The 20,328-nt window shown below is 38.7% G+C and overlaps 1 protein-coding gene and 1 long non-coding RNA gene across 4 annotated transcripts in view; one reads left to right on the plus strand and one right to left on the minus strand.

The window, feature by feature from the left end:
* The window catches only part of arhgef10 (Rho guanine nucleotide exchange factor (GEF) 10), a 340,903-nt gene extending 326,652 nt beyond the window's left edge, over window positions 1-14,251 (plus strand). For all 3 annotated transcript variants that reach the window (XM_078541897.1, XM_078541898.1, XM_078541899.1), the window contains one exon: window positions 10,850-14,251. In XM_078541897.1, coding sequence (XP_078398023.1) covers window positions 10,850-11,382 — 533 coding nt within the window. In that variant the 3' untranslated portion in view covers window positions 11,383-14,251. The remainder of the gene's footprint in view (window positions 1-10,849) is intronic.
* The window catches only part of LOC144680666 (uncharacterized), a 475,346-nt gene that overhangs the window by 197,901 nt on the left and 257,117 nt on the right, over window positions 1-20,328 (minus strand). The window lies entirely within an intron of this gene.

The raw sequence follows: 20,328 nt of genomic DNA on the forward strand, positions 1-20,328 counted from the left end.
AGAAAGTAGCTGCAGAGATAGTGGAGGCATTGGTTGAAATATTCTAGAACTTTCTGGATTCCGATAGGGTCCCAGCAAATTGGAAACCGCTAATGTGACCCCCTTGTTCAAGAAGGGAGAGAGACAAAAAGCTGGAAACTATAGGCCAGTCAGCCTAACATCTGTTGTTGGGAAAATGCTAGAGTCCATTATTAAGGAAGAAACAGCAAGACATTTATAAAAGCTTAACGCAATTGAACAGAGTCAACATGGTTATGTAAAAGGGAAATCATGTTTGACAAATTTGCTTGAGTTCTTTGAGGATATAACAAGCAGGGTTGATAAAGGTGAACCGGTAGATGTGTATTTGGATTTCCAGAAGGCATTCGATAAAGTGTCAAGTAAAAGGTTATTGTACAAGATAGGAGCTCGCAGTATTGGGGGATTGAGGATTGGTTAGCACACAGAAGACAGAGAGTCGGGATTAGTGGGTCTTTTTCAGGTTGGAAATACATAACTAGTGGAGTGCCACAAGGATCAGTCCTAGGGCCTCAATTATTTACTATCTATATTAATGACTTGGAGGAGGGGGCAGAGTGTAATGTATCCGAATTTGCTGCTGATACAAAAATAGGTGGGAGGGCATGTTGTAGTGAGGACATAAGAAATCTGCAAGGGGATTTATATAGGTTGAGTGAGTGGGCAAAAATATGGCAGATGGAGTTTAATGTAGGAAAGTGTGAGGTCATGCACTTTGGTAGGAAGAATTATTAAACTATTATTTAAATGGAGAGAGACTCCAAAAAAGTGAAGCACAGAGGGCTCTAGGTGTTCTTGTGCATGAAACACAAAAAATTAGCATACAGGTGCTGCAAGTAATTAAGAAGGCAAATGGAATTTTGGCCTGTATTGCTCAGGAGCTGGAGTTTAAAAATAGAAAGTCTTGTTACAACTGTACAGGGTGTTGGTGAGGCTGCACCTGGAGTATTGCGTACAGTTTTGGTCCCCGTATTTAAGAAAGGAGAAACTGGCATTGGAGACAGTTCAAAAGAGATTCACTGGGCCGATTCCTGGGATGAAGGGGTTGACTTATCAAGAACAGTCACACAGGTTAGGCCTTTTTTCATTAGAGTTTAGAAGAATGAGGGGTGATCTTATTGAAATGTACAAGATTCTGAGGGAAAAGATAAAAGCAAAGTACTGCGGATGCTGGAAATCTGAAACAAAAACAAAAATTGCTGGAAAAACTCAGCAGGTCTGACAGCATCTGTGGAGAGAAAGACAGAGTTAATGTTTCGAGTCCATATGACTCTGAGGGAGCTTGACAAGGGTAGATATTGAGAAGATGTTTCCACTAGTGGGGGAATCTCGAACTAGGAGATATAGTTACAGAATAAGGGGACACTCATTTAAAACTGAGATGCAAAGGAATTTCTTCTCTGAGGGTAGTGAATGTCTGGAATTCTCTACCCCAGAGAGTTGTGGAGGCTAGATCACTGAAAGTATTTAAAGAGGAGGTAGATAGATTTTTGAAATATCGGGGAGTTGAGGGCTATGAGGAGCTGGCATGAAAGAGGAGCTGAGGCCTGGGGCAGATCAGCCACAATCTTATTGAATGGTGGGGCAGGCTTGAGGAGCTGAATGGTCTACTCCTGCTCCTATTTCTGATGTTCTTAGGCACCCGACTAAAAAACAAAACCATAAGGTCTTAAGCTGGTTAAGGAGAGGAATATTAGTAAATTAACTGCAGGAGGGAAGAATTCACATTGGGACATTGAAATAAGATCTGAAACAAGAGAAGGCTTACTTAACAGGACTGCCTTCACTTGAACTGAAATGAAACCATTCTCCTACCAGAGAAGATAAATGGAGCATGGGGGGAGATTTAAATCAACAAGGCAGGAGAGTGGAAACAGAATACTGAGCATAAATAAAAAATGAGAAAGTGCTATCAAAAGGGAAATGGACAGAAAGAGGCTTTGAGGTAGTGAGATAAACATACTCTTGTGGAAGGGGTAAAGGATATCAAAAAATGAGAAATTCAGGACAGAGATTAAGGGAAAAAAAGTAATTGAAATAAGGCGAGAGCAGTATTTGTGTGAATGCACCAAGCATTCCAAACAAAACTGCAAAGTTAGAAACATTACTAACTGTGGGGGGGATGTGATCTAGAATCTATAATGGAAAAGTGACAAATTTGGGCAGTTCTGGGAACTTAGTATTCCTTATAAAAGGGATGTGGAGTGGTACTGTTAGTAAAAGATTCTCAGCACTAGAACATAAGTTTATGCTGGGGCTGTGCTATTTTCTATGTGTATAGCATTATAAAAAAATAAATAGTACTGTTCTCAGCATACATTACAGACCACAGAATGATAGAGATCTGTAAACAAGATACATAACTACAACAGGATATTAGTATTGGTTAGCTTTCTCAATCCTGAGATAAACTGAAATAAGGTAATGCATATTGTCGAAGTGGTGAATTCAGAATGGATTCTGAAAATCTTTTAGGTAAGTGTGCTTCTAGCCCAAGAAGTAAAGAAGCATTGAATATTCTGAAAAATAAAGTAGAATAAATTACTCACATGAGAGCAGATCATCAATTGGGAATATAGAATATTTGGACCTTGGACAATTCAGAGTAAGGAAACATATTGTTGGAGCATGGGCTGCTTTGCTACAGAGAGTAATTTAGATAGAGACCATTTCAATTTTCATGAAGACAACATCGGTATTTGAAGCAAAGGAAGATACAGGACTTGGGAACAGCATAAGGCTGTGGGAATAGTTTTGGATTACTATAGTGAGACACAGTGGGCTGAATGGCCTCCTTTGATTGTAAATTTGGTCATTACACTGGAAGCTGACTGGCAATTATGTTCACTGAGGTTAATTTAAAGAAAGTTTGAAATAATCAACAAAAGGAGTGGATAGGCTTGAATAATGAATGGAGGAAGCCATTGGTGTGAGAGAAGTGGCATAGGTTGGAGAGAAAATGGCTTTAAGTAATACAGAGTCAAATGAATAATCAACTAGTGCTGTATAATGTTAAAAATAACCACATGTAACTAATTGCTACATCAGTTTTGATGAATAAAAAATGAATAATCCATTTTTAATATTTTTTATTCTTTCACTGGATGTGGGTGTCATTGACTATGCCAGCATTTATTGCCCATCCCTAATTGCCCTTGAGAAGGATGTGATAAGTTGCCTTCTAGAAACACTGCAGTCCATGTGGTGTAGATACTCCCACAGTGCTGTTAGGCAGAGAGTGACTGTGAAGAAATGGCAATATAGCTTCAAGTCAGGATAGTGTGTGGTGAGGAGGGAAATTTGCAGGTGGTGTCGTTCCCATACATCTACTGCCCTGGTCCTTCAACATGGTAAAGGTTGCAGGTTTGGAAGGTGCTGTCAAAGAAGTCTTGGTGAATTGCAGCAGAAGCCTTGTAGATGGTACACACTGGTGCCACTGTCTGTCGGTCGTGGAGGGAGTGAATGTTGAAGGTGGTGGAAGAAGTGCCAATCAAGCGGGCTGCTTCCACCTGGATGGTGTCGAGCTTCTTGAGTGTTGTTGGATTGCACTCATCCAGGCAAGTTGGGAGTATTCCATCACACTCCTGACTTGTGCCTTGTAGATGGTGGACAGCCTTTGGGGAGTCAGGAGGTGAGTTACTCACGCAGAATTCCCAGCCTCTGACCTGCTCTTGTAGCCACAGTATTTATATGGCTAGTCCAGTTCAGTTTCTGGAATCCAATTAAGAGTCTCTTCACTTTCCAGATGGAGAACAGGAGCTCGTCTGGCCTATTTCGTGTGGGTCACCATTCTCAGGAATCACTCTGATGAAGCCAAAATACCAATTGAAACTGCTCGACTGTGAGCTATTTTCTAATAAAATTAGAATGGCTAAAACAGGGCCACTTATTATAGCTTCACCTCAGCTATTTGTATTGGACATCACTGAGCTAAAGCACACAGAGAACAATTTGAGAAAAAATTGGCTTAGTACATATATAATTCCAGTGGAAATTCATATGACCGTAACTTATTTAGAAGCACGTTGTCTGAGGTTGTTCAATGTAAAATTTACTTTCAAAGTAAAATTTCAGAGGTGTGCACCATAGGCAACAAGATTGCTGGTAAATGGCCATGCCACAAACCAGACTGATAATCATGGATTAAGGCAGAACTTTTAAAGCGATGCATAATTTGAGAGTTAATAGCACCTGCCATAAAACTTTAGAAAATAGCAATAATAGGATAACTGGTAGAGTTTGAGAGATTACCTTTCTTGGTTATAAGACGAACAGTAAATTTCCAGGGAGGAAAGGCAGACAATGGGTAAGAGGGTGGTGAGGTTGCACTGTATTTGGGGAAATGCATTTTCTGAATGATGAGAGGAAAATCTTTCTAGACTGACAGATCATAAAGATTGGGTGAGGATAAAAGTTAATGTTGGTCACAATGTTAGAGGGGAAAAAGGCCAATGGAACGACAGGTTTGTTTCTTTTTATGAAGATCAGCAAAAATAGCACTGGGAAAGAAAAATCAGCCAAATAGGCCATCTTTCTCTTTTAGACTATAAAACGCATGGATTTAGCTGAATATCTGAAATCTAGTCCTGTCAGAAATGAAATGATCCCTGAAGAGCTGCAGTATTAAAGAGCAAGTAATTATATTCTTAAATAATTAATAAGGCGTTGGACTACATCCTGCCAATGTTTGCAGTGTTTATTGGATTCATGGCTCTGCATCTTGAATTTAGAAAACCCATTCTAAGTTGTTCCGCCTACTTAACTAGGCAAACTGGAACATAGATGTATCAATATGTATGCAACTTTCACTAAAGATGACCCAACAATTGCATAGACAAATGCTAAGACATCATAGAGGAAACAGATCATATGTAGGGGTGTTTGAACAAATGAGAAAACTTGGGGTTTTCAGAAGATACTAACACTCAGGAGAAGGAAACCTAACACAGTTAATGCAAATCAAAATTCAGAGTATGGTTAACAATGCCTTTGCTGATAATCCTAAATATTACGGCTCCCAACATTCCTAATGTCAACAAAATAGTAACTGTAAGGAAAACGTGATGGGATTTCAAGACGTAAGCAGCAACGGATGCTGGGTCGTAACTTCCATGGAGTGGCAATCCCAGTTGGATTGTCATTCCACTCCTATTTACTTACACTGAAATGCAGCCACACCTTTCTCGCCCGACCTTCTGACTTGGGCCGCGTGAGAATAATGCAGTGCAGCAGATTCCCAGGGCCTTCAGTAGAGTCAGGGGAAAGGAAGACACTCCCCTCTTTTCATGGCACTAGCTGCTGTAAAGCAGGTAAGTTTAAAAGGTCCAGCCACTTTGAGAAGCATAGGAGAAGGTATGTGCAAGGGAAGTGGGCAGGATGGATGGGGGGAGGGGGGAGGTGGGGGGGGGGGGGTGGGGGGCAGGGGGTTGCGGTTGGAGTTGGGTAGTCATTTGGGGAATCAAGTTGTCAGTGAGCATGGGGGTTAGTCAGGTGGACAGTCAGGGGTCGGTGGTAATCAGGAGGGCAGTTGGGGGGATGGGAGGATAGTCAGGAGGGCAGTTGGGTAAGAGATGGGTGGTGGGGTAGTTGGTGCGGTTGGGAGGGCAGTCGGAGGTCGGGGGGTTAGTCGGGAGAATAGCTGGGGGAATTATCTGGGGTTGGGGAGGGTAGTCAGAGCGTTAGGCTGTAGTCGGAGTTGGGGCGCTGATTGGAAGTGTAGGTCGGTGGGGTAGTCATGCGATCGGGGAGGGGGTGATGCTGTGGGGGTTGGGGATGGTCAATGCTCTAGTAATCCAGGAGTTAGAAGTGGTTTTAATTCTTCTAAGATTTTTCCTTGCTAACAAATCCTGTAAGACATTGGAACCATCTGAAGTTTACGATTTAAGTCGTATTATCGGATGGATCCCAGTTTAGGGCAGTTGCCCAATGGAAGTTTGAACTCCCCGGGCACTTGCTGCGCAATCCTTACATGGGGCCTTCCAGGGGGCGGGGGCTCCTCCAGTGCATCTTTGAGATACCCCCCAACTGAGTACAACGCCCCAGAGATCAGAAGTTATGGGCCGACTTGTCCATGCTTAGCACTGGTCTTAGCATTTGCACCCCTTCAGAAAGGGATCAGAAAAACTGCAAAGGACTTGAAGAAAGAGAGCAATTCCTGCTTTTTTTTTTAAAGGCATCATTTAAGATTATTAATAATGAAGCTTGTCAGGTCAGAGTTATGTTTGCCCTCTGTGGTCAGAGTTTGATTTAGTAAGCTTAATGAAGGGGAAGAGCTTGAAGCATTAGCAAAGCAGCGAAAGAGGCAAGTGGCCCAGAGAGGTTTTCTGTCCAAGAGCTTGTATATTATACCATTGATGGATATTTCACAGTGAAGCATGAGGAAGAAAGAGTGACTTGAAATGGACCACACATAAGGTGCATAACTCATAAATTTTAGCTCAAGTACTGTTGTAAAGTCAGCTACCTGAACGTGGTGGATAAGCAGTGTAGGAAGATGCATAGGCTTGCATGTAAGTTTGTGACTGAGGTGTGCCATCTTGTCAATGGATACATACAAAGGCAGTGAACCATTTGCATTATCAGTGAAGGTCACAAGTGCTCTCACGTTTGTTATAATCCCCATAGAGACCAATAACTTTTAAAAAAATATTTGAATTTCCAGTGACTGACTGGAAGGATCACACATGATTTCAAGCTATAAGATTATTACTGTAACAAACAAACTAAAAGCAACATTGACTTAACACTTTCTATAGGCAACTTATACTCTAAACTACAGAAAAGTTTTCCCATCTAACTTTTAAAATGACTCCCTCCCACAGTTATACTTAACTCTGTCCCTTAAGTGAACACTTTATTCTTGTGGAACCAGTACAAAACTATTCTCAGTTCCCAATGGATTGCTTTATTTTTTCCTTTTCCAGCTGGATAATTTCTAATTCTCAAATTGTCTTTCACGATGAGGGTTACCCTGGAGGTTCCTTCCTCTAGCAAAAGCTAAGCAAATCTTCCAGCCTTGTTTAAATCGTCATTAACTTGGTCCCTCCAATCCAAGTCTGAGCTCCCACTCACTCTGCATGGTGAACAATAGAGACTGGGTGTCTCTCTCTGATTCCTGCAGACTGACTGTGTCTGTGAGGTTCTGAGATATTGTAGGATCAGTTTTCAGGTTTTTCCACCTTCCCAGTAAAACAACCTGGACCCTACCTTTAACAATCAAGCCACCCAAGCTTGTTGGGTAGGATTCAGAGCAGGTCACATGAACCCTTTCATTCCTCCATTTACCCTAAATTAAAGAGAGAGCCCCAAAACATAACAATCTTATAAAGTTTGAAGTTATAACACCTCCGCCCAAAAGATGAAAAATCATCACCGAAGGAATGAGTTTCAAAAAACACTATCCAAAAATAACAACTTATAATATTCTACAATATTATTAATTCATTAACAACTAATTTATTACACACACTATATTTATCAATCTCCTCCCTTTTGTCCCATCTCACAAGTACACAATTCACATTGCACTCCTACATGGGTTAACCCAACAATTGCATGTAACAAAATTTAAAGTCCAACTTATATGAGTATTTAATGTTTTTGCTCTCATCTTTCACTGCTAGTGGCTTCATCTTCCGTTGTACATTGCAGAATATCACCCTTCTCATTTTATAGTTTTTATAGTTTTCTGGTGTTCTTGTTAAAAGTTGGAACAAATGGTTCAGTCTGGGTAACTTTGTGGAGAAACACACTGTTGCTTGTTGGCAAGCCCTGTGATTTTTGAATTCCCTTGGGTGTAAGCTGTAAATTGAGACAAAATCATCTGTTACAACTCCTCTTCTCATGAGGCTTTAGCATGTCCAGTTGTTGTTCTTCATAATTAGACTTTACATTGTTAACAGGACAATGTAAAACACAGTCTGTGAACCATTTTATTCAGGTTTTAACTCCAGATCTCCATGCTCTTCCATGGCTGTAGTTTTTTTATTGTCCAGATCAGTAAAGAAAGTCTCAGCCAGCCAAACAACTGAATCGTTCTCCTCCTGTTTAAATACAGGATTACAGTTCTCCTTCGCTGTTTTAAGAATCTCATCAATGTCACGTTGATGATTCGTCAAAAAATCCTGATACTCTTTTCTAGCCAGTTCACAAATCATTTTAAATTCTTTTCCCCATTCATCATGAACTTTGTCCAACTCCTCTCTCACAAATGCAACAGCATCATCATTCTGAAGTTTGAATTTAAGTTCTAAGAACTGGAATACTACTTATTAGCTCTACCATATCCGCATTAGTTACAGCCAAGCCATTTTGCTTTAAAGCAGTGTCTTCCTCTGTTTCTCCATCAGCCTGGAGTGCCATTGTTGTATTCTGCTTTGACACCTGTGGCTCAGGGTTTGCCTGCAAGCCTATTCCAGACAGTTACAACTTGTTTCCAGCTGTTTGTAACGTTGTCCTCAATCTGAGGTTTCAATGTTCTTTTAACTTCAGCTTGAGCTTCTGACTTTTTGAACATATCTTTGGTTGGAACTGTAGTTTTAACATAGGCTTACAGATAGTTACAGATTTCTGCATATCGCTTGATATATTTGATACATTTTCAACTTTTACCAGTTTACGGGACTTGTCTGACATAGGGTTGCCAACTGGGGATTTCATCGCATGAATTGCCCCACGCTCCAGCCATTAGTCAGCCAACACATTCATCCTTGTGACGCACAGCCTTCCTATGCCAATTGGAAAGCAAAAGGATCCACTACCCAATTGGATGCTGCTTGACTGTCAGCCAAACAGTCTTTTGTTCCCATTTTCAATATTTTTAGATCTGGTAAAGAGAAATATTCAAAGAAAATGACAAAAAAAAACCTACTGTTTTTAATATCCCTATGATTTTCCTCCACAGTTGCACAGAGCAGTGTGATGGAGATTGATCTTCAATTACTAGAGTCTCCAGGCCAATCCTGGAGGATTGGCAACCCTACACTGGAGACAGCAGGATTTTATCTCCAACAAGATCATTCCCTAGTTTGAAATCAGCACCATTAATAGGCAACTTCAACAGAACTCCCACAGTTACAGTACCAGAAATTAAATTATATTTTAAATTAGTTTTATGCAATGGTGTGGTTAAACAGCTTCCATTAATACCCTTAATCAATACACTCCCAAATAGCGTACCTTCTGAAGGAACTTTTGCGTCACCTACCACCATCAGCGATTGAGCTGAGCACGTATCTCTGAGAATCGTTGTTTGCTTGCTTCACCAAACATAGATGTGGAGACTTCATCTGTGATTGCAAAATTCTTACGTCCTCTGTTTTGATTTTTACCAGTAACTAGTGTCCTGTTCATTGTCACTTCTCTTACCCCTCCAGCTTCTGTGTGGTTTTGCAAACAAAGGTTTACTGCCACCTACCAGTGTGTTTGTGGGATAGTTCGCAACCATCAGCCATAACAGCAGTTTCCCTTATCTTAGAAACTTTATGGTCTTCCAGGTTTTTCTTCACCAAAACTTGCATTGACAATCAATCTCCATTTATGGTTGAAGGTTTTTACCTACTATTCCGCCTCACCTAATTTGCAATGTTCCTGTGAAACCTGACAATTTCACATTAAGTGATACAAAATAGTTGCTTTGCTAAGAAATAATGCTTTGCAGCATACAGCATATGTTGCATCACTACAATTCTCCTAACATTAAAACTGTTGTAAACAAGGCAACCATTTATTCAAAATTGTTGGGTAATAGTAGCAGGTAGCGATTGATGCCTGCTCAATATTCATTAGCAATGAACCTAATGAATGATTTGGAGAAAAACTTGTCAATAAAAACTGTCATATTTTTGTGTGATTAGGATATCATGTTTAGAAGGTTTTTCAACATAATGGTGATTTCAGAGGATTTATCACCATCTATCTTTAAATAACTGATGACAGAATTGACTAAATTCCTAACTGAGGCAGTGGTATAAACATTAGAAACTATTTTCCAAGAAAGCATAGTAATTAATGTAACTATATACATTTGCAATTATCAATTAATTGGCAGCAATCACATTCATTTTTTATCTATGGTCACTAGAAAGTAGCCATAAGTGCCACATCTCAATTGTGATCTTTTCCTATATTTTGATTGCTATTTCTTTTGTTACATTTTGTCAAAATGTTCCTAGAATATCTGTACATAATGAAGACTTCTGGTGGTTATGTTTGTTCTCATTTTGTCAGTATATTTTGCTATAAGTAGACTGGTGTGATAGCTATGCAATTTGGCATAGCTCTAACTGGCTCACAACAAACTACATTCACAAAGATTTTCTTCTGCTTAGGATAATTATCATTAATGCTGTACAATTTTCAACTCATCAAATTTGCACTTAGACATTCACATTGGTTTCTGAGGAACAATGTTTAGAATGTATCACTTCAGCATTACAATGCTTTGCAGCTGAGCCAGAAAATAACTTTGTTTAAAGTTAAAATATTATGTATTTTCAGCCAAGTGTATTATTAGACAATACCGAACCAGTACATACCAACCTTGTTTCTATAATACAAGGACATAGCAAAGCTGGAATGAAAAGAAGGGAGTTCAGTCTCTCTCCCTCTCCCCCTCATGATGCTGTCTCTCTTAACTCCTATGTGAATCAAGCAGGCCTGTTAATATCAATATCTTACACTATTGCCTTTCTCAACAGGTGTTGATCTGCTTTCTTTTTATAGTTTCAATTAACCCAAAATTGAGTGCTATTTCTGGTTATTGTTGAAGTATTTTACTTCCATCGTAATTTGAATTCATTTAACATCACAAGTGTTCCTTTTGTTCACTCAGGAAGGGGAATGGTATCCTACCATGCACACTGTGGTCCAGTCAGATTTCTCACTATGGCTGCAGCCACTGCCACATTAATGAACAAAAATCTATCACTTACAAGCCTGTCATCTCCAGTAGAAGAAAAAGCTGGAGAAAAGACTGGCCATATTGGATCACAGGCAGAACACTCAAGCTCTTCATATACAAATAACAAAGACAGAGGGGTTTGGCTTGGAGACTCATTAGTATCTGTTGTACAACACAACAGTGTATCTTCATCTACAGGATCCCTGACCTGCTCCCAACAGTCCAGCTCACTGGAACATGGCCCGGAGGACAGCACAATCTATGAGTTCTTGAATGACCCGAGTGTCTCAAGTAAAGGTAAACACAGTGACAATGAAAGGACAAGGAAGATGAAGATGAGTTCTGTTTTGGTCATCTCTGGAGGTCAGGGACATAAACGACTGAACAAGAAGTCCAAACAACAGCGTCATGATGAAACCATTTCGACTGTCATGATTTGGCAAATTCCATTGTTAAATGTATGAAGAGTTAATGGCCTTGTCAGTATCAATTCTTTTGATATCTACAATCCTTTTTTGGGATATATCTTGTAAGATAATACAGCAAATGCATAAACGTTCTTACATATTTTGAACAGCATGTATTGTAGCTTCTTAATGCTCACAAGATGTTAGTTTACCAGCCCATCAATATTTGCATTGCCAACATTCAACAGTTTGTAAGATCTAAATGTGTATTTAAAAAAAGATTTCATTCCTATTTGAAAATTAGTAAGTTTCAAAAGTTTACCAACACAATCCTGAGACACATTCCGCCAAGATCTGCTTTATTCTGGAGAATTTCAACTTGTTGCTAGCTCTTCCTGCTGTGAAAACTGAGCATTTTTCCCACTGAGGAATCCCTGTAGGCTACTCCTTGGTTGGAAAATACTTGTGGGTCAATTTTTGTAACTCAGTACTCTGGCCTGTGTTTGTCTGATGTGTATTTTCTAGCATCTTTAAATAAAATGAGAAATCTGCCAAATACAAAATCACCAAACACTGCAGGTATAGGGAGCTTCCCTACCACTTTTTGGTGGACATTTCAAATGTTACAGATTGATTGGTTTTCCAGAATAAATCATTGTTACAAGGATTATATTGCTGAGTAAACTACTGAAATTTATACGTTTACAAAAGGATTGTTAAAATTTAAAATCTGCTTCTACAAGTTGAGCAGCTAGGTGAACTATTTTTAACAGCATTTTTTTATAAGCCATATCTAATACTACTTCTGACCAGTGCAGTACCCTCTACTGTTATTTTGCAGGTAAGTTGCATTGCAGGCATTGTTACTACTGCGGCTATAGTGCTAGTACGTTTAATGCAAACAATTAATCGTTAGCTGGAGATGCTCATTACTAATAGCTATATTTCCAGTTATCTACTTTTGCACAAACTGCAACAAAACAAGTGTATGCATTTTACTGTTATTTACAATTTGTTTGAAACTTCATTGATTTTAAAAGATGGTTTGCAAATCTATTTTGTGTGTCGCTGGGCAATCCTCATAATTGTTTATTATCCAAAGTGAATGGTACACTTTAATTGAAATAAAACTGGATTCTTTGGGTATGAATGAATACTTCCCGTGCCAGGTGGGGCACTAGGACACCTCTCAATAAATATGTAACATAAATTGCCTTAGCAACGACTTAATACATCAAACTTTCCATGAAAAATTGTCACTGGAACATTAAAACAGATTAAAATCAATGCAGAGCAGGTCAGTCAGCATCTGAAAGAGTGAAGTCAAATCTGCAGTGTCAGATGCTGAGTGACCTGCTCAACAATTACAGCATTTTTGTGCTATTTCAAATATCCAGCAGTCATTGTTTTTTTTTTACTTTCACATCAGTAAATTGCTACTTTAAGTTTGTGGCACTGTGCATCAGTAATGTTTCTGACATGGTTTCATAGTTGGCTTCAGATGCAATTGACATCTGTTTAGGGTGTTGCCTCAGAGTATTGCACCTAGTCTGCTGTTATGACATTACAAAGTTTAGGGTGAATTCTGGTCAGCATTTCTCTCAACTGTTCAAATTAAAATTTCATCATGCACTCAATGTGCTTTACAGTCAAGAATTGAAGCACAATCTTACACAATTGAATTTTATTTATTAGTATGTTTCTTTAGTGCATCAGCGTTATTCAGTGATATTTCACAGAACTGTATTGTAGTTTTAATAATGGTTTGTGTTTCATTTGCTGCCAGTGTCACTTGTTGCAATGCAGCTTGTTTAGTGGTTACAATGTACAGAATATTGTCTGGTTCTTTGCGCCAGTTCTGATGTGTTGTTCAGACTTGCCCAGCCTAAAAGTACTGTTTAATAGGGAGCACTAAAGGAAGTGATTTTTTTTTTCTCTTTCAAAGTGAGAAATCAGCTACTTAGTTGCATAGCACCCTGTCTGATTTTGGATATTAAAATTAAACAGGGATAGCTTTTAGGAATGAAGTCATTGAAACCATGCAAAATATTGCCAGTTGATTGTTTAGTTTTATGTGCAGAAACCCATCATCAAACATAAGCATTTCCAAACCAAGCGCCTAATGAATCCATAACCACAGAGTTTGTTTGGCCAATATGTAGTATGCACATTCTCCCTATAGGAAGACATCCATTTAGCTATAGGTAGAGTTTTAGGTACACCTAGGTAAGAGCATGGTACTTGGATCTCCAAATGTTTACAGAAGTACTGCTAGAGGTTAGCCAGTTAAAATCACATTGTTATCCATCTTTGGTGAATGCTCATTTCTTGTTCTCAGTCAAGACTACATTATCCAATAGGGCATTAGCTTGCAGATTTATTTGAAGCTGAGCAGGGAGGCTATGAGGACCCATTGACAGATTTATTCCTCCAGGCCACGTTAATAAGCCAGACAGGATGATCAATCATCAACAATGGCCTGGAGTACTGCAGAACTGTCTAGCATGGATATCAGGTGATTATATCTATATTGTTGGCCTGGTTTCAGTCTCCCACTAGTATGTGTGGCATCTCAACCGTGAAGAGATCCCACTGACCTATCCCCCACCACCCCAACAACATCACCATCAAAAAAAAGTCAGTCAATAGGCACCATGGGGTAAAACAGATTAAATTTCTGTGTCATTACACAAGTACCACTTTACAGTGAGGCAGCACTGACAGACCTGAGTTACACTGCTTATTCCTACATCAATCTGTTCTATGGCCAGAGAAGTGGAGACCTATGTTGTATATTCCTGTGTGTATATATATTCACATGCAGATTTCCACTTCACAGGCTTCTAAAGGCTGGCTAAATGTTAATGTTACCAGATACCCAACTATCAGCTCTCAATTGACATTAAAAAGTTTTTCTTTAACTAAATTTCCCCGTTGGTCCAGTTGCATTCACCAACAGTGAGCTTGAAGCTGCAAATTTGTAAAAGTACATACTAAAGATGATCCTTGCTAAATTGGATTCAATTAACCTGGCACCAAAATTTACATTAAGTCCAAGTTTTTTCAACTTTATATTGATGCAAATGGTAGAATATAATGAGCCCACGTTAGAAGACGTACAGTGCTCTGAAAAATTAGTTTTCTTCAAAAGAGCAATTTTATGAAAATGAATTATATAGCATCCTGCACGATTTGAAACAGAGTTACACAGATACATATATATATGCTTATATATGTCTATCATTCCATTGTATGCAGATACCCTTAAATTGTTGCAGTACTCATAAAGAATGTATGTAATGTGGTACTTGAAATTTGCTAAGGGAATGTATTTTGTTCAATGAAAAATTCTGAATAGTCAGAATTAAACTGACTATTATATGTTATAATCAAACAATCTATCTTTGCACTTAAAAGCAATGTGTTTTATTCAATAATCATGGCCTGGAAGTAGCTTTAGTCCACAATTAATACTGTAACACTGTTCAGTGGTGCTGAAGTTTATTTTGGTATAGACAGCACCAACTACCATATCAACGTTGCATAAAATTTGCTTTGCAACTACTACCAAAGACTGAAGGTATATAGGGCATCTTATTTATATTTTAAAAATTATTTTTTTAAATTTCATGTTAAGCAGATGATGTTTAACATCAGTTTTATAACTTTATTTCTGCAACTAGAGTGAAAGGCTTTGAATTATTTGAACCAAAAATCACAACTGAAAGTGTGCAGCTGACCAGAGAAGGTGGAGGGGATGGTACCTGTGTTACATTTCACTCACCATGCTGTTAGCACAAATAAATTTGAAGTCAAAAATTGCTAGATGGAAAATTTACTGAAAAGAACTATTACAGGCTAGATGTCCTGGCCATCAATTACATCTGCGAAGTAGGTCTAACCATACCTTTTCATGATGCAATGTTGATAGAAAATCTTAACCAAACTCAGTGTTCTGTAAAATAATTAATCTTAAAGCTGCTGCTCTTATTTCTGCAACCTAGGTTAATGCCATGTTTATTCTGTTCTGTTCAATAGTATTTCTCCATCTTTGTTGTAATCCAAATCTGAAATAGAATCAGTGGGGATAATTTTGATTCTATGAAATGGTGCAAAATGGATGATAATGAAATGGCAGCCCATTTTATCTCCCATTTTTATTTTCATTGCCCCATCCTGTGAAACATGTTTGAAATTCACCAATTTACTGTAGGCATAAGATCAAACTATCAAGTAATGATTCAGATAATTTTGTGGTGGTATTTTGTAATATTGCTCATGTGGTATTGCTGAAAAAAGAGATTTTTGTCAAAGCTTTTTGTCTTGCACTCATCAGGACAATTCGCAAGAATACCAAATGTAAAGGGAACAACAGTTTATACTGTATGAGAAGAGTGTAATGATTGGTAAAGGTGTTGCCATGGAGAATGCACCAGTTGATGCTGACCATTTGGCACAAGTTCTCACCTAAGAGCAAAAGGTGGCAAGTTTGGAAGATGTTGCAATAAGTAATGCCCTTCGGTGCTTGGGCTAAGTCATACTTTTGCGGTAGACTGATTGTTTCTGTATCTGAACCAGGAGCACTTAATGCTGCTACAATGTGCCAAAGTTTAAAAGTGTGTGTTTTTCTGAACAGACATTCAGATTTCATCACAAAAATTCTAAAAGACTTAAGCCTCTATTATAAGACCACAGATTAGATTTTCCAATCGGATTAAGTAACTCCATCTGTGATCCATTTTAAAGAAATGCTTATCACCGATATTGATAGCAATTGAATTCTAAGGTCTCCTATCTAAAAAGAACACTAAAGGTAAGACAGAAGTGTAATTTATGGACAGTTCTCACTTTATATTCAGTAAGTATATAGCGCTGTATAGTCTTTGGGTAGGTGTCTATTGTAGAAATTCAAATAGGAAATCTCGTTAGAAAATCTTAATACCTGAAAATCCAGAAGTATTCATAACATAAATTCTTGTCAACCAGGATTTCTACACTTCATCTGAAAGCTTTCTCTGCTGCTCAATGCTTGACATTATTATACAACGAATCATGTCATAGTATTTAAATAGCTGAAGTACCATAAAGACAGTGAAGAAGAAATTCCAGTTGGACAGTAGCACAAAAGGAGCAGTATTCCATTAACTCTGTATTTTGTTCCACTGAAGTCCGTGTAACTAAATATTGGATGGGGCATTTAAAGGGTGGCTGATGTGATATAGGCACTACCATCCAAAATTAATTTCTACCTAAGGTATTTTTTAATTGGACCAATTTTATCAAATGCAAATAAATTTATTACCATGACCCATGAAAGATGTCTTGTATTATGTTTAGAGGTTTTTAAAAATTTTTAGGACATCATAACAAAACATGTCCAAGTAAAAAAGAAATTCCACGTACATTGGAATCATACTGAAAGCAGTTGTTTTCTGAAGTACATTGTAGTTGAAGTTAAACAGGGTCCTCCGTAAATGTTTCTCAACTTCGTAATTCTGGTGTTGAATGTGTTGAACTTTTATATCTTTGTATGTTTATTACATTTTCTTTGTATATTCTATTTTCTGGATTATTAATATCCTAAATAGTGATTTGTTTTTGTAATTACCCAGTAAATGAGTGAAATAACTATAAACTGTAACATGTTACAAGCTCTTCTCTGTTTACATATTTAAAAGTAAACCCTTGCTCATCTATGTTAATTGATCTCTGATATTTTATGATTTTTATTTGCAGTTTGTATTTGTCATTTCTTTTCAGCAGCCTTAATTTATGTCCATGCCATTTTATTTCTTATACCCATTGGATTAGAATTGTGTAGAATCAATTCACAAATAGACTTTGTTTCAGATCTTGGTATGTTGATCACTCTGATCTACTAGAATTTCCAATCAAAATATATGATATCCAGGTCAGGAACACTATTTTCGAACAATATATTCAAAGAAAATGAAAGCTGCTGTTATTTCACCTTGCTAAACAAGAGACCTGAATCCAAATGAATCCAGAGTATATCACATTTTGAAATGTCTGTATTCACTCAAATTCACTATGTTTGAGCATGTGGTTTCGGAACATATTCTGTACTTAATCCAGTTTAGACATTTGGCACAAAGCCTGATTCATACATCCATTGCACTTCAGGTAATTATCCAATTCTCAATGATTGAATCTGCCTCCACCACACTCTCAGGCAGTGCTTTCCTGATTCTTAGCATTCCGTGAAAGAAAGTTTCTCCTCATGTCATCTTTGGTTCTATTGCCTTTCACCTGAGCTCTCTGCTATTAGGCTTAAACATCTCTTTTACTACTTTGAATTTTTTTTTTAAATCAATTGGATATATTCTTTTGGCAATGTAAAGGACAAGTTGCTATTTGAGGCAATCACAATTTGTGGTATGTGTAATGGAATGACGTGTGATACTTTTTTCAGGCTCGATCCCTTGAAGTCTTGCAGTTTAATTATGAAACCACACTATTTAGATATGATGCCTCTGAAATGCACAATGGGATAACACGCACTAGATGTGAGATTTTAAATATTGTGTACTTTTACCACTGATTTAGACCGGTCAACACAACAATGGTAATTCCATTAGTACTGATGGTTCTTTCATCTGTATAAGACAAGGCAGTGGTTGGCAACATGTGTCTTCAAAGTTCACTGAGATATGCATATCTTGGGCCTTGTTTCCATGCAATGAGCTTAATCTGTCACTAATGGTGAGCTCAGGTTGTCTTACACTTGCATGAGAAATCACCATGGCTTTTACCTGACATAATGAGAATATGTTTTCCTGACATTTGAACTGATTGCAGTAGCTCAGTGCCAGTAGTTTCATATCCATAACTTGAATATCAACCCTGAATGAAAAGATGTGCTGTTCTGGGACAAGACATATATTTTGCTAATGTCTGACTAGTGAAGGTACTGGCAGCAATTAATCACAAAATTGAAACATATCTGGGGTCAGGTTGATGTTGACCAAGTATAGAGATATTTGGTTCTGAATGTTTATTGTGTGGGAATTAATGACTGCAGTATTTTGATTCTGTCTAAAATGGCTCCAGTAATTCAGTGCACATACTGATCTAGAATCAAGATAAAAGCAAAAAACTGCAGATGCTGGAAATCCAAAACAAAAATAAAAATACCTGGAAAAACTCAGCAAGCCTGACAGCATCTGCGGTGAGGAATACAGTTAACGTTTCGAATCTGTATGACTCTTCAACAGAACTAAGGAAAAGTAGAAGAGAGGTGAAATATAAGCTGTTTTAAGGGGGGTGGGACAGGTAGAGCTGGATAGAGGGCCAGTGATAGGTGGAGATTGCCAAAAGATGTCATAGACAAAAGGACAAAGAGGTGTTGACGGTGGTGATATTAGCTAAGAAATGTGCTAATAGGTGACATTAAGGGTAGAAAGCAGGATGAGCAAGGTACAGATAGCCCTAGTGGAGGTGGGGTGGGGGGAAGGGATCGAAATAGGCTAAAAGGTAGAGATAAAACAATGGATGGAAATACATTTAAAAATAATGGAAAAAGGTGGAAAAGAAAAATCTATATAAATTATTGGAAAAAAAAGGGGTGGGGATGGAGGAGAGAGTTCATGATCTAAAGTTGTTGAACTCAATATTCAGTCCAGAAGGCTGTAAAGTGCCTAGTCGGAAGATGAGGTGCTGTTCCTCCAGTTTGCGTTGAGCTTCACTAGAACATTGCAGCAGGCCAAGGATGGACATGTGGGCATGAGAGCAGGGTGGTGTGTTGAAATGGCAAGCGACAGGGAGGTCTGGGTCATGCTTGCGGACAGACCGAAGGTGTTCCGCAAAGTGGTCACCCAGTCTGCGGTTGGTCTCTCCAATGTAGAGGAAACCGCATTGGGAGCAGCAAATGCAGTAGACTAAATTGACGGAAGTGCAAGTGAAATGCTGCTTCACTTGAAAGGAGTGTTTGGGCCCTTGATCTAGAGTCATTGGCCCCGATATTGACTGGAGCAAATTGCAGAGGGAGAATGGTTCCAGGGGTGAGGAACTTTAGATACGTGGGTAGATTGGAGAAGTTGAGACTGCTTTCCTTGGAGAAGAGAAGGCAGAGAGTAGATTTGATAAAGGTATTCAAATCACAAGGAGTCCGGATAGAGTAGATAGGGAAAAACTGTTCCCACTGATGGATGGATTGACAATGAGAAATCACGAATTTAGGGTAATTGGCAAAAGAAGCAATGGAGACAAGAGAAACTTTTTCACGCAGTTAGTGGTTATGACCTAGAATGCACTGCCTGAGAGTGTGGTGGAAGGTAGGTGTGGGTGTGGCACTAGATGAATTGATAATTTGGAAAACCGGCATAGACACGATGGGCTGAATGGCCTCCTTTGCTGTAACCATTCTATGATTCTGAGTTTGGATACATTCAGTAGAATTTTAACTCCATGGAGTACAGCTTCTGGCCGTGACCTATTCCTTACCCAGAAATCAGCCTGATTGATTGGCTTGGCTTTCAGTGGAGAAAGGACGACTCTGGACCAGGTAGGAAGCCTGCAACTATGGCTGGGAGTGAGTGGGGAGGGGAGTACAACCCCCAATTTCAGCGCTAGGGGTTGGATGTGGGGGGAGCTTGGGGAACCAGGGGAAAACACTCCTGCTCCTCCTGACCCAGTAAAGGCACTTCACTTTGGCCTTCAGCTGCCAGGCCAGGAAACTGGCCAAGGTTAAACCTGCAGGGTAGGTTAAATTAGAGGCTGCCAGCCTCATTAAAATATTTAAATTGCCAACCTGTTCCCTGGGAATGTGTTGGCTCCACACACCTTGCCCCACCTCCATTACCCTGATGTGGGCAGATTGGGATCGGCTTTGAGATTTTTAAAATTTTATCATCCAACCCAAATCCAGCTGTTTTGGTTAAAATTCATCCCATTGAATCTTACAGCACAGAAGGAGGCTTATTGCCAGATGTTTCAAAGAGCTATCCAAATATTCCCATGCTCCTACTTGTTCCCTATAAATCT

Source organism: Cetorhinus maximus, chromosome 5 (assembly GCF_964194155.1).
Source record: "Cetorhinus maximus chromosome 5, sCetMax3.hap1.1, whole genome shotgun sequence".
NCBI lineage: Eukaryota > Metazoa > Chordata > Chondrichthyes > Lamniformes > Cetorhinidae > Cetorhinus > Cetorhinus maximus.